Genomic DNA, 26,674 nt, shown 5'->3' with positions numbered 1-26,674 from the left:
AAATAATAAGCAGTTCATCAATACTTCTGCATATCCACAATAGCTTGCAACCTCACACATGCAGGCCGGACCACACTGTGCTTCCTGTCAGAGAATAATGTGAACCTCACCGCTCCACTGTGACAGACCTTCATCTAACTCTCACCAGACTCTGAACAGTCATCAGTGTCCTTTCTGGCTCCACTTACATCAAACATCAATCATATTTTTTTTTGTTTAGACAGATGATGTAGAGAGAAGGGAAAAAAAAGAAGCACAAACTGTTTCTGGTACTGTACAGTATGACTGTTTCTCGCTGCTTTTCTTTGCTGCATCCAGTTCTCCCCTTAATACATGTTCACACCTCATCTAAATTTCAGACATTCTGGAAAAAAGACAAATTCTGTTTCTGTCTGTTTCTTACAGAAAGACTTAAAGGAAATGAGTACATTTCTGAGCTAAAATAACCTTAGAAAAACAGTTGTAAAATATACATTTTCTGTTATTGTAATCAAATTAAGAATTGGACGAGATTCTGTTTTTCCAGCTAATATGTGTCATTTGTAGATCACCTGCAAGAATCTGTTTGCCTAAAAATGTACACTTATTATTTTGTTATTTTGATTCTTTAAAAGTTGCCAGAATGCAGGAACAAAGCATATTCAACTTTTTTTTTTCTGGGAGATAGTTACAAATTACTCCCCTTTTTGTCAGCCTACCCAGAAATTAGCATCACTCAGGTTGCTTTGACAAAAAGCCAATGGACTTTTCCACTGGATTGTCAATTAGCGCACAAAATAAGCTCTGTAGCGAACAAACTGCAGCCTGAAGTTTCCTGACTTTAACAACCAGACCAATGATGACTGTCTTGAGGAAAACAGTCAGACCCCCCAGGATCACACTCGTCAGATCTGTTACTCCTTCAGGCTTTTCTACAAGAAAGATGATGTACAAAACAGAATCCATGTGTTCCACATTTTACATCATTTTTTTCAATGAAAGAAAATTTAGTAGAATCTTACTGTCAGATTTGCCATTGAAGTCATCCTGATATTCGTCACTGCCTTTAATGAAATATGGGGTTACTTTAATGTTTCTTCTTAAAGGAAACATATCATAGTCAATAATGAAAGAGCCACATATTGTTTTGAAGTGTAAATGAAAATGGACACATCAGAAGGAGGACTACAAGTAAAGACTTGAGTCTTACCTTGAACATTTAAATATATCACATTCATCACTGTGTGTGTGTCTATGTAAAATCCACAGAAATACATCCCAGAGTCAGATACATCCACTTGTTTGATTTTAAGAACTATGGCAGAGATGTTGGTGCTCATTTCAAAGTTTCCATTTTGAACTCCATCACAGAATACGATCACTGTCAGACCCGAATGCAGAAGAGATGCAGCTCATCTTCGTTTTGCTGACGAGTCTGGACCAGAATGTGTGAGTTGGACTTTTGGAAATGTTTGAGCACAGCAGAGTGACGTCTTCACCAGGCTGAACCGCCACGGTCTGAGACTCAGAACCTGAGACAGAGATCCAGCCAGAAACACACAACAAAACAAACCAACAACGTATAAACTCATATAATAATCGTACTGCAGTAGACGTTCATGATTCACTACCAGTACTTACTGAGTCTGCAGAGAAGTAAAGCTGACATCAAGGTAAAGTTCATCATTGTGCGTATGATCGTCTCACTACAACTGAGCTGTTGAACAGGGGGTTTTGTTGGAAAGAGGCGGGTTGTTTTTATGTGTTCACCTCTTAGTTCAAACTGGCCACATACAAAACTTCCGACCAAGAAGTGTTAAAGCCAAATCAAAGGTTCAAAAAGTTATTTATGAAGTTTATAGTACAACACCAAAGTGTTCTTCAGCATGCATTATTTGAAGATCAGCTCTAATCTCATGTAGTAATCTGTTATTAAGCTTTTGTCCATCATAAGGTTTAATAATGTCTTCATATTGCTGAAAAAACAGCTAACATTGAAATTTGTCTTTGTACAGAAATTACTTTAAAGGTGTGATATATGACATTAGCTTCACTAAATGTATGAATGTGGAGAAGCTGATCGTCACAGTGAAGAGGGCCGCTACAAACGGGAGCTAGTGGTTAACACCAGATCTCAAAAATAGACTGAAGGAAATAAAATATTTCCAGCTATAAATATTTGACGAGTGGCTCACAAGTAGCTAGCTGTTGATATGCAGTGGCAGAAGTTAAATTTAATTTGAACTTTTTCTGTCTCTTTCTTAAAGGTTCAGTGAAAGATTTATGGGGTTTACTGCATATTGACACTTAACACCCAGTAATTGAGGAATGTGGAGAAAATAATTGAAAATCTACATAGTTCACACATGCTCTTTGTTGGTTTTGTTTTCTTACATTGCGAAGGTTGGATGTTGGAGTAATTAGGATGCATTTGAATGCTTGTCTTCATGTGTTTGAGACTTAGCTGCATGCAGACACACATTACTGTTTGTTACAGTGGAAAGAGCCACAGGGACATAAAACAAACACACAGAGGGTCTAAACTGAGTAGCTGTTGTGTCTTTTGTATTTTTCAGACTGATTTTCAGCACTCCACTGTAAGCCTGAGATGTCAATAGTTAATAGCAGACCTGGTTTCTATAATCTGAAGTCTATAAAGATCAGAGACAAAGCGTAGTGGCTGAGTTTGTCTTCTTGACAGAAGAAAGGCTGCCAGTATTCACTGCCTCTGACCACATGACTTTTCACCTCAGTCATGCTCAGACCACACTGTGCTGTCTCTTCCTGTCAGCAAGTGATGTGACGCTCACTCACTCCTCCACTGTCACTATAAGAGACAGTGGACAGTCACTGATGTCCTCCTTCTCTTATATCACCAGTCACATTCTTTAGACACCGAAAAGACTACAACAACCATCATTACATTATTTCCCCTGACTTTAGATCTGGCTGTTACAGAATTAAAACTGACAAAAGTGAACATTTTCCATCAACAAAAAGTTCAGTGAAAGAAATCTTACCTTTACAGTCACCATCAACATCATCATGAGATTCGTCATTGCCTTTAATAAAAAAAAATAAGATTGATTTCATGATTATTTTATTTTTGTAAATCAAATGTGAGGTTGAAATGTCAGTGTATTGAAAATTCAGCCAATAAGAGAATCTTACTTTCAGATTTCCCATCGACATCCTCATGAAATTCGACTTTGCCTTAAATGATTCACCACCAGTATTTACTGAGGCTGCAGAGAAGTAAAGCTGACATTAAGGTAAAGTTCATCATTGTGCGTATGATCATCTCACTGCAACTGAGCTGTTGAACAGGGGGTTTTGTTGGAAAGAGGCGGGGTGTTTTTACATGTTCACCTCTTAGTTCAGACTGGCCACATACATTACTTTTGATCGAGCCAAATCAAAGGCTTGTAGGGTGATTTATGAAGTTTACAGTACAACACAAAGTTCCTAATCATGTTATTAAAAAAATAACCCTAATGTTCCACCAGATATTTCAAAGTTAATTTATCTTTGCTCTTAGCTGTTTCAAAATACGCAATTAGTGTTCCAAAGTTGGAAAGTTATAGTTACAAGTGAAGCATTTAGCAGCTAAAAAGCCACAGATTTGGAGCTGGTGGAAGCTAGAACAGAGCTAAAAGGAGAGTTAATATTGGACTTGTAATCAGCAGTTTAAGTCCATGTAAAGGAAGATTGAAGTTAAACTGTTGTTCAGGATTTTTTTTGGGCGGACCTGAAACACGGCTTGGTGATGCGCCAGAGCCATCGTCCCCCAACCCTGAACCCAGCCCCATGAACCGACATACAAACGACACCAACGACACCGTCCCCCAACCCCTCACCCTCCCTAAAGGTCAAATGTTACAAATGTACCTTTAGCGACTCTCTCAGTCCAAATCAGCTCAGCGGTTCACTTCAGCTCACTGCTGTGCAGGGGCTGTCCCTTTGTTGATTTTGTGTTCTTACATTGTCGAGGTTCCTTTAAAAACATGCAGTTTAAGGTCAGCCTTCCTGTGATTGAGACTTTACTATATGCAGATACAGATACACAAACACAGAGGGTGTCTTTTGTATCTTTCAGCTCTCTACTACAGGCTTCCAGGCTCTGATGTCAGCAGTTATTGACAAATCCTGTTTCTTCATAACAGTAATTAAGGCTAAGTTCAATTATGTGTCCGAGTGACAGAGACAGTAAGCAACACACACAATCGAAGAATCTCCCCTAAGCAGAATGCAACAAAGTTCAGAGTTATTTGATATGACATATCGAAATGTCTCCTGTGCAACTTGTCCATTGTATCATAGTCGTATCTGGACAGTTCACATTCCTGCATATGTTGTTTTGAAGAAAGTGCAAAATTTTAATATATCAAGGACACATGAAACTGAGGGGACGGGGTTTCACAAGAAGACTCTCAAACCTTTTTAGGTTCTAAGTAAATTCTGTCACCAACGCACTGTAAAAAAAAAAAGTTGAAAAAACTCAGTTTCAGCTGATATGGTTTTTGCAAGATAAGTTTAAATACCTTGTTAAACTGGCTTACATATCACTCTACACCTTGTCCTCATTTCGTTTTCAAGGTCTCATGAATATGCAAATAAGGTTAAAAACATGATTTTTAAATTCTTTAATAAATGTGAAGCACTCTGCAGTTCCACACTGTTCAGCACTTTCAAAGTGGATCATGGACACGTTGGAATTTTTAAAAACATCATTTAAACTGGACCGTCAGCACAAACAGAAGAGGGAGTGGATGTCGTCATAAGCTTTCCTGATGAAACATTTGATGATACTTTTTTACTTTTTCTTATAATTTTCTTACAATTTTAACAATACCAATATCTTAAATGGATGTGTGACTTTTCAAAGTAATGGTTAGAAAAAAGAATAATTAAAATCAACTGAAATAATTGCCCTTCAATAATAACAAATTTATTACAAAAGCAGATAAGAGTACAAGTAAATAAAAATGTTCACGCTGTTAGATATACAATATAATGTAAAATGTAAACTATAAAAATCTAGTCTATTTTGAAGAAATACTGTGATGATAAAAAAAATAAGTAATTTTTGTCTTACCTCTCCTCAGCCTCCCTGTAAGTTTCAGTGTGTGTTGCTATTAAGTGTTTGACAGTGCGACACAAATAGTGCATCTTGCTGTATTTTTATCTACAGATAAAAAGTAGCACCACATCACACTGTTTCCTTTTGTGCCATTCTCTCACGTGTGTGACTGTGTGCGGCTACACAATCAATTCTCATATCTCAGAGTTTTCTAGTCATGTGGCACAGGCCAGATGAGTACAGTCAGGGCTGTTTATTAGCACAAACATTATAGCACAGCGAGATTAACTGTGGACAAGCTGTAGGACAGTGATTGCATGATCCCCTCCAGCCCACCAACATAAAACATTATATTTGACTAAAGAGTTTCATCACATTTGGTATTGAAGTAAAGTGGACTACACTTTTTAACAGGTAATTAGTACTTGTATCAGAATTTCTGAGGTAACCCTGCCAACCTTATATTTTGTCTGTGTGACCTCCCAAGTAGCAGGAAACACAGCTGCATTGAGTAAATAACACAGTTAGATGGATGGGATCTGTCTGATCTGTCTTAAACACCCACAGCCTGCAGAGCGGATGGTTTCAGACGAGGCTGTGAAGCATCTTTTCACGAGTTCTAGAGGTTGACGCCTCTATCATGATACAGACACCTCACCTGTGCCATTACTAGAGTGATGTACTGTATGTTTTACATTTCTTAGTTCCACTTCCAGCTGTAGTTCCAGGTGCTTCCTGAGTCTATCTGGTGGCAGCATAAATAGGGCTGTTAGTCTCCACTTCTCCTTCTGCTGCAGGCCTGTGGTTTCTTTTTGCTATTGGATGAAAAGTCACCGCTGCGTAGTTCAGCTCATCTGACTCCTGAAAGACAGTATTTTCAGTCACTCGTCTTATAAAACTGAGCGTGTGATAAGAAAAAGACAAAATCTGACCAATGACTTGAAGTGATTGTGCTAAAATACATTTAAAAATGAAACTTCACCTCTGTCTGTTGTAGATTCTGTTCCTCAACATGAGCTGAACGACAGAAAGAATATATCTGGTCAGTCGACTAACACTGTTTGAAAATATTGCTGTTGATGCATGTTGTTGATAAGGAAGTTGTGGATTTGTCTATCATATAGTTCCAACTTAAAATGATGTGAAAACACATGAAAACTAATTACCTCTCTGGAGCTTTTTGATTTGAACAGTCAGATAAATGATGACCACAGTGAGGAGAACAGTCAGAACACCCAGGATCACAAAGATCAGCTTTGCTATTACATCAGACTTTTCTACAAGAAAGATCATTACATTAGACTCTAAATGTTAAGTTGCCAAACACCACAGAGTCCACATCAAGCTTTTCAACAGTCTTACCTTGAACCTCTAAATATGTTGAATCCTTAATAATCGGGTCTTTGCTCATGTAATATCCACAGAAATACAGTCCAGAGTCAGATGAATCCACTTGTTTGATTTTGAGAAAGAGAGTAGAGATGTTGGTTCTCATTTCAAATTTTCCAGTTTGAAATCCTTCACAGTATTTAACAGGTTCAAAAGGTTTGAACATATGAGAGACACAGCGGAGCTGACTTCTACTGACCACTCTGAACCAGAATATCTGAGTGAAAGTACTGGAAAAGTTTGAGCACAGCAGAGTGACGTCTTCACCAGACTGAACGTCCACAGTCTGAGACTCAGAACCTGAGACAGAGATCCAGCCTGAAACACACAGCAGAGAGATTCATCAGTTTTCTGACAGGTCTGTGTTTGATTGTATTAACAGTAATCGGTGTGTTAATTCAATGTCAGTACTTACTGAGGCTGCAGAGGAGTGAAGCTGTTATCACGGTGAAGTTCCTCATTGTGCAGATGATCGTGCCACTGTTATGTTGCCTTATAACACTGAGCTCCTGTCAGAGAGTTTGAGTAGGCGGAGTGTTTAGCCTCCTGTAGCTGTATTTACACTGACTGCACCAGCACTTGTGAAAAATCATTAAAAAATAACATAAAAGCAAAGACTCAAGAGTTGACTTACGGAGTTTGCAGTATGGCACATTGTTAACCCATCATGTCATCAATTCCACTCATTCATATTATTCAACTAAATGTCCAGGAACTCTGAGAAGCCTGATCAAGATCTACGCTATTCATGTACTTTGGAAACTCTGGTTGGCCACCATATCTTGCCTGCTTTCTTCTATAAAAAAAATAATTCCAGCTGCCCATTTTTCTATTTTGCCATCTTGTTCTATATGAAATAATAACCCTACACATAAGGGCCAAATGTGGAGGGAATTTTCTTGCTGTTTATGTTCCTGAACATGAACAGAACCATGGACCGAGCCTTAGGGTCTGTGTCCATGAGTGTTTTTTTGAGGCCAGCATATTTTTGAATTGTTTTCAATAGTTTGTAACTCTGTAACAAAGGAAGTACTTGTGCGTCTATTTTGTGCTGAGCATTTGGCTTTTTCTTTCCTGGTCGCAGAGAGTTTTCAACCTAGTCATACAATCACAGCAGAGGAGGAACGGGTCAAATAGGCTGCCACAAAATGGCTAATGGTCCCTAACGTGGGCTCCGACTATGGTTTGAACCAAACCATAGTACTGGCCAAGATGTTTCCTCACCCACAAAATCTCATGAACCCACACGGATCGACAGGTCCGTCCTCTCTAACTGCGACCTTCAGCCTCCCCTTCATCCAGAGAAAGGACCAGTACAAGTAGGCTGCTCTACCTTGTGCTGACATTTTCATACTTGGTATTTGTTGATAATGCAGCACTTGCTAAACATAAATGAACCATTTCATCCATGGATCCGGTGTTCTCATGCGCTCCCAGCAACTTTTTCAGAAGAGCGCCTGGCATTTTCAGGCAGGAAAAGACTCTTTTGTGGATATAGGCCCTCAAACATCAAGAAGAGCCACATCCTGTGTCCACTTCCACCCACCACCCATCGACCCAGCTGACAAATCTACTCTTGAAAATGTTGACCACTTCCCTAATACGCCAGACTAAAAAGAGTCTATGAAGACCAAGACCTAAAGGCCCAGCCACCCACATGTACTTATATAATTTTATTTTTGATATAGGGAATCAATACTTAGTAAGGACCTTGTGAGTATCAGTAACGACCTGCCTATCCCTAAAAGATGGAACTTGGACATAAAAGTGAACGTCATTGTCTGCAGTCACACAATTTGAGGTAAACTGTGAGTGTTATTGGAGATAATGGGAAATATATTGCTTACCATGTAAAAAACAGCATGTAGACCTCATCTTTGCTTCCTAATATAAACATGATATGTTTTAGAACATTTTAGGTCAAGTGTTTCTATCAGGCCAGAGACAGGTTCAGTAGGTTTGTGAGATAGTTGTAGCCAGAGGATGAAGTAAGAGGCAGACTCAGAGGTTGTCTAGAGGAAAAAAAAAAAGTTTTATTTACCAAAACAAAGACAACCATCTCTGGAACTCAGTCAAATAAACTGAACATCAGATGCACACAGCAAAACACTGGCATTCAGACTTAACAAAATACATTCATTCACACTTTGTGTGCACACGTACACAAAGAAATAACCTCACATCAGGTTTACACGGCTTCACACTGACATCTCTCCTCTTAACAGCCTTTGAGCAATGCCTTAAATAATCTCTTGGAGTCAATTGGTCTGTACCATTCAACTGATGAAGCTGAATACACCACCTGAGACAAGAAAAAGAGTTTATCATCTTTACTAAACTTTATACACTCTCCCATAAATTACCACATATACTGGAACAAGCCTAAACAGATTACAATCAACATAGATAGTTACGAAGTTAGTTAACAAAGCTCATATTTGGGTTAACCCCATGATGTCACAGATGATGTCACTGTACAAACACAGGAAGTGATGAGCAAATGAGCAAAATGAGCAAAAGAAACGAATGCTATGAACCAATGAACAATTATTAAACTTAACAAGACTTGTCCTTGTGTTGTCCTTGATAATATGAACTGTAACTAAATATGATGTAAAACACAAACAAACCAGGGTATTTACAAGTTACAGATGAATGATTAAAATATAGTTACAGCAATAATAAAAGCATGGTTAAGTAAGTAATATGGCAGTATGGTGAAAATGGGGACAAAAGGTGTTTTTTTCACCCACTTTGTCAGAAGGGCTAAAACATAAATATATTGCCAAGCAGTCATGAAGTCATTTTTAAAATAGAAAAGTGTGCTTGCTAGAGTGCCAGGCATCCTGGAGAGACTATTTGGATGTAGGCCCTTTGTAATCACTAACATATAATTACATGTAACTAGTTACATTTAAGTAGTTCCTCTCCAGCACTGCTAGTATCTTATTAGACAGCTGTGTGACCAAAAACTTGTGTTGAAATGTATTCAGTTCATTCTTGACATGTAGCAAATTTGAATAAATTCTCTCAAGGCATTCTTGAAATATCGCATTCACAAAAAAAACAGACAGCTCATTCTTGAATCAAGGTGGTTATTCATGTCATGTTTGTCAAGAAATTCCCTCATGGTGTTCTTGAGGTATTGTGTTGACAAGAATATGATCCCAAAACGTATCTGGCTGTCGCTGGCATGGAGCCATAAAAAAAGAAGCTTTTTTCAAGAATTGTGAATCACAGAGGTCCTTCAGCATAAAATCATGAACGTGGACAAGCTGCAGGTCTGTTGGTCACACAAACACATGCAAGTGATTGCATGGTGCCCTCCAGGCGGACATAACAACAAACATAAAAGACTACATTAGGTTAAACAGTTTCAGCACATTTGGTATTGAGGTAATCCAAAAGTGATGAAGGTAATCAACTAATAACTTTAATACTGTGATACTTGGATTAGATCACTGACTACATTTTTAACAGGTAATAAGTGATTGCATCAGAATGGATTCTTAAAATAACCCTCCTAACCCTACATTTTGTCTGTTTGTGTGATCTGTGTGTGATCCCCCAAGTAGCAGCAAACACAGTTGACTTCACAGTTAGATGGATGGATGCTGCACCCGCTGTAGTTCTGCTGTGATCTGTCTTACACATATACAGCCTGCAGACTGGAGGGTTTCAGATGAGGAAGCATCTTTTCACGAGTTGTAGAGGTTGACACCTCTGTGCCATTGTTAGAGTGATGTACTGCATGTTTTTCAAAAGCTTCTATGCGTCTGCATCTGTAGATCTTTTTCTCTGCACGACAGATGACACCAGATAAACCACGGGCCTCATAGTTTTCACATTAGTTGTGTTCAGACCACACTGTGCTGCTTCTTCCTGTCACACACGTGATTCCATATTTATGCCCTGGTCCTGAGTATTTAATTGCACTGTATTTTTTACAGTTGAAATGATGACTGAACTTGAAACTGCAGTGTTGCACATTTCCATCTACTGTAAGTCTCACTATAGGCAATTTAAACAAACAGCAGTGTTTTTACTGGCTTCTCCTCATCAAACACAGATCAAACTCTCCAGCTCTCAGATTGAAATGTGTAAGAAGTCAGAAGTATGACATAAATGACAAAATAAAGAAGCATTATTAAGGATATTTTACATTTCTTAGTTCCACTTCCAGCTGTAGTTCCAGGTGCTTCCTGAGTCTATCTGGTGGCAGCATAAATAGGGCTGTTAGTCTCCACTTCTCCTTCTGCTGCAGGCCTGTGGTTTCTTTCTGCTTTTGGACGAAAACTCACTGCTGCGTAGTTCAGCTCATCTGACTCCTGAAAGACAGTATTCTCAGTCACTCGTCTTACAAAACTGAGCGTGTGAGAAGAAAAAGACAAAATCTGACCAATGACTTGAAGTGATTGTGCTAAAATACATTTAAAAATGAAACTTCACCTCTGTCTGTTGTAGATTCTGTTCCTCAACATGAGCTGAACGACAGAAAGAATATATCTGGTCAGTCGACTAACACTGTTTGAAAATATTGCTGTTGATGCATGTTGTTGATAAGGAAGTCGTGGATTTGTCTGTCATATAGTTCCAACTTAAAATGATGTGAAAACACATGAAAACTAATTACCTCTGTGGAGTTTTTTGATTTGAACAGTCAGATAAATGATGACCACAGTGAGGAGAACAGTCAGAACACCCAGGATCACAAAGATCAGCTTTGCTATTACATCAGACTTTTCTACAAGAAAGATCATTACATTAGACTCTAAATGTTAATTTGACAAACACCACAGAGTCCACATCAAGCTTTTCAACAGTCTTACCTTGAACCTCTAAATATGTTGAATCCTTAATAATCGGGTCTTTGTTCATGTAATATCCACAGAAATACAGTCCAGAGTCAGATGAATCCACTTGTTTGATTTTGAGAAAGAGAGTAGAGAGGTTGGAGCTCATTTCAAATTTTCCAGTTTGAAATCCTTCACAGTATTTAACAGGTTCAAAAGGTTTGAGCATAAAAGAGACACAGCGGAGCTGACTTCTACTGACCACTCTGAACCAGATTATCTGAGTGAAAGTACTGGAAAAGTTTGAGCACAGCAGAGTGACGTCTTCACCAGACTGAACGTCCACAGTCTGAGACTCAGAACCTGAGACAGAGATCCAGCCTGAAACACAGCAGAGAGATTAAACCCCTGATTGACAGAGTATCAATGTAACCAATACCTTCATATACTGTAATGTTCATAGTAGTAGTCTAAGTAATGCTTTAATTCAATGTCAGTACTTACTGAGACTGCAGAGAAGTAAGGCTGTAATCATGTTGTTAAGTGTGAAGTTCCTCATCGTGTGTATGACTGTATCACTGTGGCGGTTCTTTATAACGCTGAGCTCTTGTCCTTTTGAAGAGGCGTGGTGTTTTAAGAAAAAAAAAAGTATGTTGCTATTGACACTGAGCACGTCTTGAGAAAAATAATCAAATTCGGTTCTTGAGAAACAGCCTTTGTCTCTTCTCAGCTTGATTCTAACTTGAGCCCAACAAGATCCTAAAATGTTTTTTTTTTGTCTCATTGCACTGATCTTAAATTTGTCTTAAATAATCAGCTCTTGAGAAAACAGTGAGAGCTAAAAGAAAACTTGTTACCTTAAAGGAGAGCTTATATTTGTCTCCTGCTTTTCTTTGTTTACTCCTTTTTCTGACAGATGAGGCATCAGTGAGCTCAAAATAAGAGTGCAGAAGATGTGAAAAACTCAAATGAAAAAAGTCACACTGCTTCCTCATTTTGGAGCTGGGTTCACCTGGGTAATGGTCTGGGTCATCATCACTATCTTTGTGCTGGGCACGCTCCACCATGGCAGCAGCAACTGGTGTGCGAGGGAGGGCGTGTCTTCGGGTCATCTGAGGTGTCACCGGGGATTTCCCCAAGTCCTCCAGGAAAATCCTTCTCATGTATCTTTTCCTCTGCAGCCATGAAGGATCCATGGCAGTCCAGAGCTCAAATGTCACATCAAGGATGTTGAAAAACACCACCAATGGCCACTGGTTCTCCTCCAGCTGCCTGTAGGTGCTGACAACCTCCAAAAAAAAAATAAAAACACTCCCAAAAAATAAGGAAAAAATGAATGAATGAACACAAATATCCTTGCTCACAATACAAAATAAAAAAAAATGAATGAATACATATATCCCAGATAAATATATAAATTCAGTAAGAATATTGATGCATAATGGTCAAGGTTGTCAACAGCTCCTTTACAGCAGTTATAATCTGTTACGATTACCAGCTTGGTAATCACCCCATCATTAACCTCCAGCTCCTGATGCCCAGGGCTCACACCACTTGTAGCAGGGATATACCAGAGCGTCTTGTGCAGGGTGGAGAACCAGCAAAGCCCACTCCTGGACAACCATCCTGCCGTGTCATATATTTCCTCCACCTCTTCCCTGCTCTCAGAGGAACCTGATGATTCAGGTGATTCATGGTTCTCCTCATCCCCATCATCATCATCATCAGAATCAATCCTCTTCTCCTCCTCTTCATCCTCCTTCTCCTCCATCTCTTCCCCCACCGTTTCTTCCATCTCTTCTTCTTGCTCCTCATCCTTCACGGGTGACAGCATCACCAACTTCCTTGCTTCTTCCAGTGTGTACCTCTTATCCATTTTGCCAGGTAAGAAATGACTAGCCTCTCATGCTGCATCTACTTATAGATTTTTGTGCTACAGCACCTGCACAAACTGAGTGATGGTCTCAAAAACAAAGTCAGAGTTTGTTTTGGTGTGCATTTGTGTGTGAGCTAACTTTATTGGAAATGGGGGCCACACATGAATTAATTAAAATGATCCTTTTCAACCTGCTGCAATATTAAATGCTTTATACATGTTAAAGCATCAGTATGGATCATCCTGGAATAATGTAAAATAATTTAACACTGACAGGGGGGATTCTTCTAGTCTATTAATACTTTACAACAGTGACTGAAGTCAAAATATCCCAGATACGAGTGCTTCCAACTTGTGTTGCTGACATCATCTGGGGCTAACTCAATGGAGTGCATAGCTCAGCTGTCAATCATGGCATGAAACCCCATTTATATAGTATCAAAAACTAATTAAACCAAAACTGATCAGAAAAATTATCACCTGAACAAACATCAGTGTGATAAGAACTACCTAAAATGAGAGAAAACATATTTGGGAAAAAAAATATTTGATGTTTACTTTGATGTTTAAGTTTGGCCCATCTCCCACTTATTAACACTGGGGAGGCAGGGTTTAAGAGCTGTACTGCAGCCAGCCACCAGGGGGAGATCAAAATGTATTGGCTTCACTTTTCGGGAGTTCTCATGTTTTTCTTTCTATGTCAGTAGTTTTACCTTCCAGAATCACACTGACAGGCTTTGTTATTCCATCAGACTACAAAAGGGTGACTAAATTAGACTCTACTTTCAGTGGTTTCACACATGGCCAACATTTGCTAGCATCAATCTTTGGGACATTCCTACCATCTTGACAATAACATCAACATGTGATTTGTCATTGCCTCCTGAGAGATTAAGATAATGATTTTATTCTAAAGAATTTGTTATTTTGAGAATAGCTAAACAGCCACATGGTGGCCTGCTGGGAAAGTCCAATTGACCCCTCCTAAGTCCCGCCCCCTTTTGCTCTGTGCTCCAATAACCGCAAAGCGATATAAAGGGTCACATATTAAGTTTGCTAATGTTGGCAAAATGCTTGCTAACAAGACAGCTAATGTTAGCAAAATGCTGGATAACTAGCACGCTAAAGATTAATGTAGATTAGCTAGCTGGTTTGCTAACTTTTTTGCTAACATTAGACGTAAATATATGACACTACAACTTGTCACCCAGCAACATGTTTTAATCTTCTTAAAATTGTGGTTTTCTTCTCAACATAGACAAGCCAAGTGTGTAGCATAGGCCTGGACATACAGGAAGTGATATTCATTCCCCCAGAATGGCGAAGGCATTTCCCACCCTATTGTGCCTCTGATTCGCTTTCTCTGATTCGCTTTCCACTCCATTCATGCCATGCTTTATTCATGCCTAAATCTACCCAACCTAAATTGACCAATCAAATGAATGAGACAAGTGGCTTACCAGCCAGTCAGAGTCAGGGCAGGGGCGGAGTCATGACTTTCTCATCCTGCAAAGGAGAAAAGGCCCGGTGGCCATGAATTTGTGTCCATTATAGTTGATCTCTGGTGAACTATGAGGGGGCGGAGCCACAGCCTCGACCAATAGCATAGACGTATGCCTCGGCAGGCAGTGTTCACTCATCTTCATTTTTGTGTGTGATTGTCAGAGTGAAAAGAGGCAGGACTCAGGAAGGATCAAATAAGAAAAACTTTTCATGCTCTGACGTTTTCTGGAAATGCAGCTTGCAAGATGTCTAACAATGTCAGTAAGGCAGACAAGGACATGTGTAAATGATGACATACGTATGGATGATGGACAGTCAATGAAACATAAAGCTGTGCATGAATCAAGATTTTTATTTGAAATGTTTGTAATTAGAGAGTAAATGGTTTCATATGAAGATGAAGTTTTAAAAGACACTGATGCACCATGTGGAAGTAAGAATATTTTTTTTTCTTAACATTTTTATTGTTCATTTGTTTTATTACCTTTATTTAGACAGGTAATCTCATTGATACACAAACACTCTAATTTTCAAGAGAGACCATACGATTGTACATTTTTGTTACATTAGTCCACATATGTGATCTTAATTCCTCCAAAAATCACTAGAGCCTCCACTTCTGTCTCTGATTCAGGTCTCCTGCTTCTTATTGTTGCTAATTTAGGGGGACGTCATTGAAGTCAGAGTCCAGAGTCTGTCAACAACAATAACAGTTAAGTTAATGACAAATCTCTTTAAATAACTCATGAAGTCATAAAATATAATAATCAATATATCAAATCAATCTTTAAGTTGTATTCACTTCTCTCCATTGTGGATTCTGTTCTTCATTATTGGCTGAAAGACAGAAATAAAATGCCCTGTTAGTTCAATGATGATAACTGATCACTGATAATGTTACTTTTTAAGCATATCATGCTGAAATAGAATTAAACTAAGTCCAGATACCTCTCTGAAGCTTTTTGATTTTAACAGCCAGACAAATGATGATTGTAACAAAGAAAACAGTCAGACCGCCCAGGACCGCACCCATCTGCTTTGTTGTTCCATCAGACTCTTCTACAAGAAAGATACTCAAATCAGACTTCTCGTTTATGTTTAATTGCTTTAGATCTGATGAACAAATTACTGAAAATGCATTAGAGAAATTTTAAGGAGAGGCAGAGTGGTTAGAATTTAAATTACATGATGAAATATCTGATCATGAGATTCACCAAAATGAAATGTTACGCTGACGAGCAGCAAAAGACAGATTTTTACAACAATCTTACCTTGAACCTGTAAATATGTCGCACTGACAATAACCGGGCCTCTGCCTGCTTGATATCCACAGAAATACAGTCCAGAGTCAGATGAATCCACTTGTTTGATTTCGAGAAAGAGAGTAGAGATGTTGGAGCTCATTTCAAATTTTCCAGTTTGAAATCCTTCACAGAACATAACAGGTTCAAAAGGCTTGAACACATAAGAGACACAGCGGGGGTGCTTTCTATCGACCAGTTTGAACCAGATTATCTGAGTGAAAGTATTGGAAAAGTTTGAGCACAGCAGAGTGACGTCTTCACCAGACTGAACGTCCACAGTCTGAGACTCAGAACCTGAGACAGAGATCCAGCCTGAAACACACAGCAGAGAGATTCATCAGTTTTCTGACGGAGCAACAGGAAAGTAACCAGCGTCTTTCTGTGACTTTATTAATAATTATCTGTGCAGTAACTCAATGTCAGTACTTACTGAGGCTGCAGAGGAGTGAAGCTGTTATTACGGTGAAGTTCCTCATTGTGCAGATGATCGTGTCACTGTTATGGCACTTTATAACACTGAGCTCAGGTCAGGGGGTTTGAAGAGGCGTGGTGTTTATGTGTATATGTATGCTGTATCATGCTATTTATATTGATCACATCACTTTAAAAAAAATCATCTAAAATTGCACTAAACCTAAGTCGACACTGTTTACACAGGAGCACATCACTTTGAAAATTACAGTCATATTCTTTTTTATTCCTGTCACTCTCAGAAAGACTGATGACGAGATTGTAGCCATGATGCACAGAGCTGAAGGCCGAGTTTCCTGTTGAGACCTCAGCCATGATACAGATACCTGCGCTGTCACCACAGTGCTGTAGCTCATGTGTATTTATATCAAGCAAAGTATGAGTCACTTAAAAGTTGAATTCAGACATTTAGAAAACCATTATACACACGAATGATATGACAGTTAAAGGTGCATTATTCCACGGTTTGGGTTAATACTGACCAGTATAGTGACCAACCTGATAAACGTGGAAGGAGAACTCACCAGTGACTGATTTTAACATTTATTTCAATCCATTTGGAGAATTCAATGATTTAGAAGAATGGGACTCAGCAGAGGAGAGAGGAATGGAGAGGGAAAGAAAAAGAAACTGAAAAGAAATTTAGTACAAAAAAGGCAACAAAATGAGCAGTTGATATTCTGAAAGACTTTTTACACCAAAAACAAAAGAACACAGATTTGGAAATATACTCTGTGGTCAAGCTTCATGAAATCTTAGGTGGACTTTACGCCTCGGATCGGTCCACTAAGGCTGGCGGCGAGTACAGTGTGGCACATTTAATAAACATTAGCGCTGGTGTCAACCGGCATATATCACATTTCAATATAATAAGTGATACGTAGTTCAAGTCAAGCAAAGCTGTATTTAAGGTTTCAGTTCCTTGTGCTGTTTTTCAGTTGTTTTAAATCAGTCCTCACCAGAATATAATTTACACTGTGACTAACTGCTTGGCTGTAAAAGGGACTAGAATTATTTCTTGTTATGACAATTATAAGCTCTTGCTTCATAACTTTTAGATTTTCATCTCAAAATTCTGTGAATGTTTTTATTTCACATTGTTAGCATGCTATACATAGGATAATCAACTTTTAGGTGGGCGTTGACGCATCTGACAGCATTTCACACAGAAAACCACCGTCCGCTTGGTAGCGGGTGGCTCTTCGCCTCCACATCGTGCTTTCAAACCGTTTATCACACACCTACGCGTTGATTATCCCTGACATTTATAACATTCAGCCGTACTAGATGTCAGAAAACTTTTTGCTATGTAAGGATACACACACATTCCCTCCCTCCCTCTGTACACTGAAATATCTTTGTGAAAACATTTTAAATGAGAAATAGTCATAGTAGTAATATCATTTTGATCCATATTTGATCAGTACTGCCTAGTTTCACAGTTTGATCTGAGTTTTGTGAACTGCGTGTGTGCAGATGCCACTTCCTTTTCTTTTTCTTACCATCTTGATTGAGTAAACAAAGCACTTTTATTTTTGGTCTGAGATGCTGGTGGTCTGCTATGATCTCTAGTGGCAGTAAATGTCATATACGGCACCTTATCAGTTTACACATTTGTGCATTATATTTCCGAAAACATTCTGCTTCGGTGTTTCTTGACAGATGTACAGTATACAGTTGTTCATGGCTTGATTTCAGATTTTACTCCCACAGGGTTCTGAGTTGACAGACCTCATATTTTTCACCTCCGTCATGCTCAGACCACACTGTGCTGTCTCTTCCTGTCACGCAACTGATGTGAGTCTCACTCACACCTCTGCTGCTGCAGACCTCCATCTAACTCTCACTATAAGACACTCAGTAATCAATGTGCTTACTGGTTCCTCCTCAATCATATTTATTTTCTCTCAGACTAAGATTGAAGACAACGAAATAAGCAGGAAACAGGCTGTTAAATACAATCTTAGCCGAGCTTGCACAATTTGCATGAATATAGAATCTATATTACAAAATTAGATTTTCTGGCAGTGATGAACAGCAGTTTAACATGATGAAGCAGCGGTTCCACTCTGAGCTGCTCTTCCAGATGTTCCTTTAGTCGATCTGGTGGTAGAATACACAACATCTGACACCTCCAGCTGGTTCTCTGATGGAGGCCCTCTGTTGCTTTTTGCTTTTGGACAGAAATTCAGTGCTGCATAGGTCAGAGCATCAGAGCCCTGGTTCTGTAATTAAAAACATATACAGTCATCTCACATGAGTTTATACAAAGAAACTTTTTACAATGAAGGTCACATCAATAATACGTTATAGGCACATTCATAAGACATTATAAGGCATTTATAAGACTTTCTAAAAACTGTGTCATTGTTATAGTCCTGCATGACAACTTATAACAAGATTTATAAAGTATTATACAACATAATATATCATAAGTTCAGCATTCATAATGCTTTACAGCTCCATGCCAAAGTGACAATGTTAGTCCTGGGTCCTGGGTTACGTAGCGCATTATAACTACCATAACTTTAGCCAGTTATAAAGACACATACGGTAGAGAAGACTACTAACATATCATAACAGATTGTAAATTCTAAATGTATTGATTATTCTAAATGGAATAATGTCTTATAAATATCTGTAATAGCAGTGGTTCACAACCTGTTTTCCCACAATTGTTTCCATTCTTAGATGTGTTACCTTTTCTAGTGTAAGCTTTGTTTTTTCTTTTAACAACCCAACAGAGTCAGCTTACACACACTCATCCTTACCAAAAGATCAAACATTATTCATTATCACAGAGACTGACATGTCACAGAGGTGTGACGTACTAACTAACCCACTATTTTTGAATGAGGACAAAAAATGCATCTTTTAAAATGATTTTTCATACAGACTTTTGTATAAAATGTGGTTTTAGTCAACATGTTTAATCTAATTTTGACAACCTCGAAACAGTCAAAACCTTGGGGACCCTGTGTGACATTTGCCATTCTCTTACATGGGCCTGAACCTCAGGTTGGGAGCAAATGCACTCTCGCATAAAATAGTGAAAAGTTATCTATTTCCACTTAAAATATGAAGTTGTTCATTTTGGATAAAGGATAAAGACTTGACATGACTTTGATAATCATTGTGGATTTGTCTCACACTTGCAGCTGACAATTCCTTCTCAAAAGTGTTCATAATTGTGTTATAGCATTATACAATTGCTATAACATTATACATTGCTGTCACTTTACTAAAAGATCACAAGGTCATGCTATTGTGTATTATTGATGTTTCTAAGACATTATGTCACTTCAGAAGCTTGGACTTTATAAGCTGTTATGAAACATAACGGTAGTTCTCTGTGTCTTAACTGGCTAAAGTTATGGTAGTTATAATGTGCTGTGTAACACAGGACTCAGATGATGTCACTTTGGCGTGGAGCTATAAAGCATTATGAATGCTTTAGTTATAATACTTATTAATTCTTGTTAGAAGATGTTATGCACAATTGTAAACATTTCTAAATAGTTTTATAAAGCCATATGAATGCATTTAATGTCTTATGAATATACATGACCTGGTACTGAAAAAACAATCATTAAATTATGATGAACCCCTCCACCTTATCGTGGTGGAGGGGTTTGAGAACCTAAATGATCTTAGGAGCTATGTTGTCGGGGGCTTTGCCCCTGGTAGGGTCTCCCAAGGCAAACAGGTCCTAGGTGATGGGTCAGACTAAGAGCGGTTCCAAAGCCCCCTATGGAAAGTTCAACACCAGGGTCAGTTACGTCGCCCGGATTGGCGTTACCGGGGCCCCACCCTGGAGCCAGGCCTGGGGTTGGGGCTGGCAGGCGAGCGCCTGGTGGCCGGGTCTTTGCCCACGGGACCCGGCCGGGCCCAGCCCGAAGGAGCGACGTGGGCCCGCCCTCCCGTAGGCCCATCACCCGCGAGAGGGTTCAGAAGGGGCTGATGCGCTGTGATTTGGGTGGCAGTCGTGGGCGGGGGCCCCGACAACCCAATCCCAGGACATGGAATCTCACAGTGGGGACATGGAATGTCACCTCGCTGGGGGGGAAGGAGCCTGAGCTGGTGCGGGAGGTTGAGCGGTACCGGCTAGAGATAGTCGGGCTCACCTCCACGCACAGTCGGGGCTCTGGAACCCAACTCCTTGAGAGAGGCTGGACTCTTTTCTACTCTGGAGTTGCCCACAATGAGAGGCGGCGGGCTGGTGTGGGCTTGCTAATAGCCCCCCAGCTCAGCCGCCATGTGTTGGAGTTTTCCCCGGTGAACGAGAGGGTCGCCGCCCTGCGCCTTCGGGTCAGGGATAAGTGCCTCACTGTCGTTTCGGCCTACGGGCCAAACGGCAGCGCAGAGTACCCGGCCTTCTTGGAGACCTTGGGAGGGGTGCTGGAAAGTGCTCCGACTGGGGACCCCATCATCCTGCTGGGGGACTTCAATGCTCACGTGGGTGGCGATAGTGTTACCTGGAGGGGCGTGATTGGGAGGAACGGCCCCCCCGATCTGAACGCGAGTGGTGTTCTGTTATTGGACTTCTGTGCTAGTCACAGTCTGTCCATAACAAACACCATGTTCAAGCATAAAGGTGCCCATCAGTACACGTGGCATGGGGACGCCCTAGGTCGGAGGTCAATGATCGACTTTGTGGTCGTGTCAACTGACCTCCGGCCGTGTGTCTTGGACACTCGGGTGAAGAGAGGGGCTGAGCTGTCAACTGATCACCACCTGGTGGTGAGTTGGATCCGCTGGCAGGGGAGGAAGCTGGACAGACTTGGCAGGCCCAAACGTACTGTGAGGGTCTGTTGGGAACGTCTGGTGGAACCATCTGTCAGAGGGGTCTTCAACTCTCACCTCCGGGAGAGCTTTGACCAGATCCCGAGGGAGGCTGGAGACATCGAGTCCGAATGGACCATGTTCTCTGCCTCCATTGTGGATGCAGCCATTCGGAGCTGTGGCCGTAAGGTCTCCGGTGCCTGTCGCGGCGGCAATCCCCGAACCCGGTGGTGGACACCGGAGGTAAGGGATGCCGTCAGGCTGAAGAAGGAGTCTTATCGAGCTTGGCTGGCTCGTGGGACTCCTGAGGCAGCCGACGGGTACCGGCAGGCCAAGCGTGCTGCGGCCCGCGTGGTTGTGGAAGCAAAAACTCGGACATGGGAAAGGTTCGGGGAGGCCATGGAGGAGGACTACCGGTCGGCCTCGAGGAGATTCTGGCAAACCATCCGGCGCCTCAGGAGGGGGAAGCAGTACCCTGCCAACACTGTTTACAGTGGTGGTGGGGAGCTGTTGACTTCGACTGGGGATATTGTTGGACGGTGGAAGGAATACTTCGAGGACCTCCTCAATCCCACTGACACATCTTCCGTAGAGGAAGCAGAGGCTGGGGACCCAGAGGCTGACTCATTCATCACCCAAGCTGAAGTCACTGAGGTAGTTCGGAAGCTCCCCAGTGGCAAGGCACCGGGAGTGGATGAGATCCGCCCTGAGTACCTCAAGTCTTTGGATGTTGTAGGGCTGTCTTGGCTGACACGCCTCTGCAACATCGCGTGGCAGTTGGGGACAGTGCCTCTGGACTGGCAGACTGGGGTGGTGGTCCCTCTATTTAAAAAGGGGGACCGGAGGGTGTGCTCCAACTACAGGGGGATCACACTCCTCAGCCTCCCTGGTAAAGTCTATTCCAGGGTACTGGAGAGGAGAATTCGGCCGATAGTCGAACCTCGGATCCAAGAGGAACAATGCGGTTTTCGTCCTGGTCGTGGAACACTGGACCAGCTCTACACCCTCCGCAGGGTGCTTGAGGGCTCATGGGAGTTTGCCCAACCAGTCCACATGTGCTTTGTGGACTTGGAGAAGGCATTTGACTGTGTCCCTCGTGGCATTCTGTGGGAGGTGCTTCAGGAGTATGGAGTTCGGGGCCCTCTGCTAAGGGCCGTACGGTCTCTGTATGATCGGAGCAGGAGCTTGGTTCGCATTGCCGGCAGTAAGTCAGACCTGTTCCCGGTCCATGTTGGACTCAGGCAGGGCTGTCCTTTGTCACCGGTTCTGTTCATTATTTTTATGGACAGAATTTCTAGGCGCAGCCAGGGGCCAGAGGGAGTCCGATTCGGGGACCACAGGATCTCATCTCTGCTTTTTGCAGATGATGTTGTCCTGTTGGCTCCTTCGAACCAGGACCTTCAGCTTGTACTGGGGCGGTTTGCAGCCGAGTGTGAAGCAGCTGGGATGAGAATCAGCACCTCCAAGTCTGAGGCCATGGTTCTCGACCGGAAAAAGATGGCTTGTTCCCTCCGGGTCGGAGAAGAGTCCCTGCCCCAAGTGGAGGAGTTTAAGTATCTTGGGGTTTTGTTTACGAGTGAGGGGAGGATGGAACGCGAGATCGACAGACGGATTGGTGCGGCGGCAGCAGTAATGCGGTCGTTGCGCCGGTCTGTCGTGGGGAAGAAGGAGCTGAGCCGAAAGGCGAAGCTCTCGATTTTCCGGTCAATCTACGTTCCTACCCTCACCTATGGTCATGAACTCTGGGTCATGACCGAAAGAACAAGATCTCGGATACAAGCGGCTGAAATGAGTTTCCTCCGCAGGGTGGCGGGGCGCTCCCTTAGAGATAGGGTGAGGAGCTCTGTCACCCGGGAGGAGCTCGGAGTAGAGCCGCTGCTCCTCCACGTCGAGAGGAGTCAGCTGAGGTGGCTTGGACATCTATATCGGATGCCTCCTGGGCGCCTGCCTAGGGAGGTGTTCCGGGCATGCCCCACTGGGAGGAGGCCCCGGGGAAGACCCAGGACACGCTGGAGTGACTACGTCGCTCGGCTGGCCTGGGAACGCCTTGGGGTCCCTCCGGAACACCTGGAAGAAGTGTCCAGGGAGAGGGAAGTCTGGGTGTCCCTGCTCAGACTGCTGCCCCCGCGACCCGGCCCCGGATTAAGCGGAAGATAATGAATGAATGAATGAATAAATTATGAATGACTTCAGCCAGACAACATATAAAAGATAGATTTTAATCAATCTTAATCTAAGGGTAATATTTCTTTACCTCACTGTGTTGAGGGTCCTGTTCCTCTTCATGACCTAAATGACAAACACATAAAATCTAGTCAGTTCATTTCTCAAAAACTCTACTCTACTTATTGAAAAGCAGAAATTTGTAAGTTTTGTATTTGCAACATAAATAATATTTTAAATAATAGTAAGTACCTCTCTGAAGTTTCCTGACTGTGAGAACCAGACCAAAGACGACTATAACGAGGACAATAATCAGAGCACCCAGGATCAAACTTGTCAGATCTATTATTCCATCAGACGCATCTACAAGAAAGTTGATTACAGGAAATCAAACTTTTTGTATAGTGTTTGACCGCTTGTGGTTTGATTCTTTCTCTAAATAAAAGGCAGAAAAGACTTAACAACAATCTTACCTTGAACATTTACATGTGTTGCACTGTCAATGATTGGCTTTCCACCTGAGTAAAATCCACAAAAATACAGTCCAGAGTCTGATAAATCCACTTGTTTAATCTTCAGGAAGAGGGTCGTGGTGTTGGATGTCATATCAAATTTTCCATTTTGAAATCCATCACAGAATGAACAATTAACATCAGAGCTAAACATCGAGGAGATGCAGCTGATGTTGGGTCTGTTGTCCAGTTTGAACCAGAGTATGTTAGAGAGCAAACTGCTAAAGTTGGAGCAGAACAGTGTGACTTCTTCACCCGACTGAACCTCCACAGTGTGAAACTCAGCAACTGAGGCAGAGATCCAACCTGAAACACAAAACATATTTATTCATTAATTTGTCATTTGAATGAATAGTCTGTAAACTTCAGCACTGACACGTTACTGTACTGCAGGAAAACTAGCAATTGTTGTATTGAGAAACAAATGGGTAGGTGCACTTACTGAAGGTCCAGAGTAAAGCTGTTATGGAGGTAAACTTCATCATTATGCACACAGTATGACTGCACCACTGCAATGGTTATAACTGAACTGTGCTCCAGTTGTGTCAACGTGAAGAGGCGGAGCGTTCTGTTGGTTATCCAGACTCACATTATAAATGCTGTCATGAAAATGGTTGCAAGGAGAACAGAACAAAGTTATTGTCTTCTTTCATTACACTTTAGATAATATTGATAAAGTTTTAGCAAAAGTTTATAAGTCTATAAAAGAGTTACCAGTCTGTGTAAGTCTAGTATGTGTGAAATGCAAGTTGCAAGTTTAATCATGTGATGTTTGTCTCATTAACTGTTCTGTCACAATATCAAGATACCTTATATAGTAAAGTGTTATTACACACATATTAAGATTATGTATTCCAGTGGTTGACATTTGCACCATAGAGGTTTAACCCTGCTGTCTGCATTATGTTGAGCCACAGATATGCAAGTGATAATACACAACAAAGTGTTGTGGTATATAAGAATATTAGGGCCAGTCCCAAACAAAGATTTTCCTAGTCGACCTGTAGTCATCAGTTTCAGCTATTGGCTGACATGTCATGGCACATTATTAATATGATTAATAAGAGCGATAAGCAAAAAGCGAGCCACCTATTAAATGCCAACGGCAAAAGGGTTACGACTCTGAATGTGTTGGAACAACCAGCATGAGACTGAGCATTTAGCTTTACATTTATTTCAACACAGTATAACCTTGCACACCTTATCAACACTATGGAGATGTGTGCTTACAGTCCAGGTCACAAACTCGCTCCTCAACCATTTCATGCCTCCCGTCCCCGCCTGAACTCGCTGTGTGAGTCCAGTCAGAGCCTCTGTAATGTTAAGTCCCCTCACATTACTAAGTAAAAGTACTGGTGTTAAGTAAAAGTAAAAATTATTCTTCTCAAAAACTACTAAATAGTGTTAGCTATTTTTTAACCATTTAAGTTTAATACATTATCACTACCAGGTATTCGGTCAAAGGGGTTTCTGTTTGAGTGTTCTGCTCAGTGGTCACAGTCACTTCTCCAAACTGGGGTTGCAAATTTTGTGCATTTTCCTTAACTAGCAGTTGAAAATGCTAACAACCAGTTAATCATTAGTAATTTATAGGATATCTAAGATACAAAATGCATGCTGTTAAATTTTTTTCTGTTTTGTTTTGTCATTTTTTCTCATTTAAGTTCCCTTATTCTACAAATGGCTCCATCAGACGAAACAATATTAGATGAGGTGCAATTACTGCCATTTTTAGACTATTGATTAAATATCCATGAATACACTTTTAATGGACATTAAATGATTAATGACTAACATCCTTACTCCGAACCTGTGCTGCTGCTGCTGTTCAGTTTTTCGTCCATATGTTTTCATTGGCCTATTTATTATCAGATAACTTCACAGGCTACAAAAATGCTTGGCTATTAATTCAAATTGTGCTCAGTTCTCAATTATGATTTAAGAAGTAACTAAGTAGCAAGTACCCAACAAAATCACCTAATTAGAGTAATTTGAGTATTTTAGTTAGATGCTTATATGATTCACGAAAATTTTGTGTGAGAAGCAGAAAAAGGTTGCCCGTGTCCCTCTGCTGACTTCCTGATTTTGTTTGATTTTTTGCTCTTGACTAATTATTCTTTGATTTTGAAGCAGTAGCCTCATAATGTTGTTATTTAGCCTCTATGAAATGTTACTGACAGTATTGACTGTCTGTAGTGGTAACGCTAGAATGTTTTCACAGTAACCATGAAATTGACCGTGTTCTTCCATGTATGCTTGTGCACGTTTTAGTCGTGGTTCGCACCGGAAAATAGGGTTCCTCTGACTGCCACTGTGTAATTCAAACCCTGCACATATACCATGTTCGCTTACCACAGGAAAATCAGAAACTGTGGTTATGCTGTCATACATATTTTGGTACTTTTTTTGCAGTCAGTTTAACCCACTTTTAGCCACTTTTAGTTTGACGTGATAGTAACGTAGCACATCACACACTGTTGGGACCTACAGTTTTATACCCTAATAAAGCACTGCAGTGAGAGCGCTTGATAGTGTAGTAACAAAATTGCATTAAAAATTAATTAAATGACCAAATGACGCTTAATGACAGTCATAAACATTCATAGACACTCCCTCATGTTCATGATTAAAACAGTGCCATGTCAGTCTTATGCACAACCTCTCAAATAAAGTGTTACCATCTAGAATTAAAATATTATTCTCTCATCAGACAGAAAAACAATTAATGGCTAAAGAATGACATGGTACTATGATGTAATTACTTCATTCACAGGATTGTAAAACATGAATTTATTACAATTGTAATTCCCCGTGTTACTGAG

The 26,674-nt window shown here is 40.8% G+C and overlaps 3 protein-coding genes and 2 pseudogenes across 5 annotated transcripts; all 5 read right to left on the bottom strand.

Moving 5' to 3' along the window:
* Positions 1–711: 711 nt before the first annotated feature.
* On the bottom strand, positions 712–3,265 carry LOC146306179 (uncharacterized; annotated as a pseudogene).
* Positions 3,266–5,728: 2,463 nt separating this feature from the next.
* LOC146306178 (uncharacterized) lies at positions 5,729–6,969 on the bottom strand (annotated as a pseudogene). Its single transcript, XR_014769160.1, has 5 exons — positions 6,864–6,969; positions 6,422–6,766; positions 6,226–6,336; positions 6,042–6,076; positions 5,729–5,920 (listed from the first exon to the last, which is right to left on the bottom strand). The product of XR_014769160.1 is annotated as an uncharacterized LOC146306178 (transcript).
* A 3,600-nt stretch (positions 6,970–10,569) lies between these two features.
* LOC146306177 (uncharacterized) lies at positions 10,570–11,800 on the bottom strand. 2 transcript variants are annotated; one of them, XM_084711687.1, is made up of 6 exons: positions 11,746–11,800; positions 11,278–11,622; positions 11,082–11,192; positions 10,898–10,932; positions 10,848–10,853; positions 10,570–10,776 (listed from the first exon to the last, which is right to left on the bottom strand). In XM_084711687.1, the coding sequence occupies exons 1-6, from the start codon at positions 11,798–11,800 to the stop codon at positions 10,657–10,659; spliced, it is 672 nt and encodes a 223-aa protein (XP_084567813.1). In that variant the 3' UTR covers positions 10,570–10,656. The 2 variants fall into 2 exon arrangements, with proteins under 2 accessions (XP_084567813.1, XP_084567812.1); XM_084711686.1 differs by lacking the exon at positions 10,848–10,853 and having other exon boundaries at positions 11,082–11,187; positions 11,219–11,622.
* Positions 11,801–15,063: 3,263 nt separating this feature from the next.
* LOC146306176 (uncharacterized) lies at positions 15,064–16,417 on the bottom strand. The gene is made up of 5 exons (XM_084711692.1): positions 16,355–16,417; positions 15,892–16,236; positions 15,569–15,679; positions 15,423–15,457; positions 15,064–15,314 (listed from the first exon to the last, which is right to left on the bottom strand). The coding sequence occupies exons 1-5, from the start codon at positions 16,398–16,400 to the stop codon at positions 15,276–15,278; spliced, it is 576 nt and encodes a 191-aa protein (XP_084567818.1). The 5' UTR covers positions 16,401–16,417; the 3' UTR covers positions 15,064–15,275.
* A 1,559-nt stretch (positions 16,418–17,976) lies between these two features.
* Positions 17,977–24,337, bottom strand: LOC146306175 (uncharacterized). Its single transcript, XM_084711688.1, has 5 exons — positions 24,295–24,337; positions 23,814–24,158; positions 23,593–23,703; positions 23,432–23,466; positions 17,977–18,620 (listed from the first exon to the last, which is right to left on the bottom strand). Exons 1-5 carry the CDS (start codon positions 24,335–24,337, stop codon positions 18,438–18,440), a joined length of 717 nt encoding a protein of 238 aa, XP_084567814.1. The 3' UTR covers positions 17,977–18,437.
* Between the last annotated feature and the right edge of the window lie 2,337 nt (positions 24,338–26,674).

Source organism: Lutjanus erythropterus, chromosome 23 (genome assembly GCF_056507025.1).
Source record: "Lutjanus erythropterus isolate fLutEry1 chromosome 23, fLutEry1.hap2, whole genome shotgun sequence".
Classification (NCBI taxonomy): domain Eukaryota; kingdom Metazoa; phylum Chordata; class Actinopteri; order Lutjaniformes; family Lutjanidae; genus Lutjanus; species Lutjanus erythropterus.
Note: the sequence above shows the minus strand (reverse complement) of the source record. Positions and strands in the feature narration are given on the sequence as shown.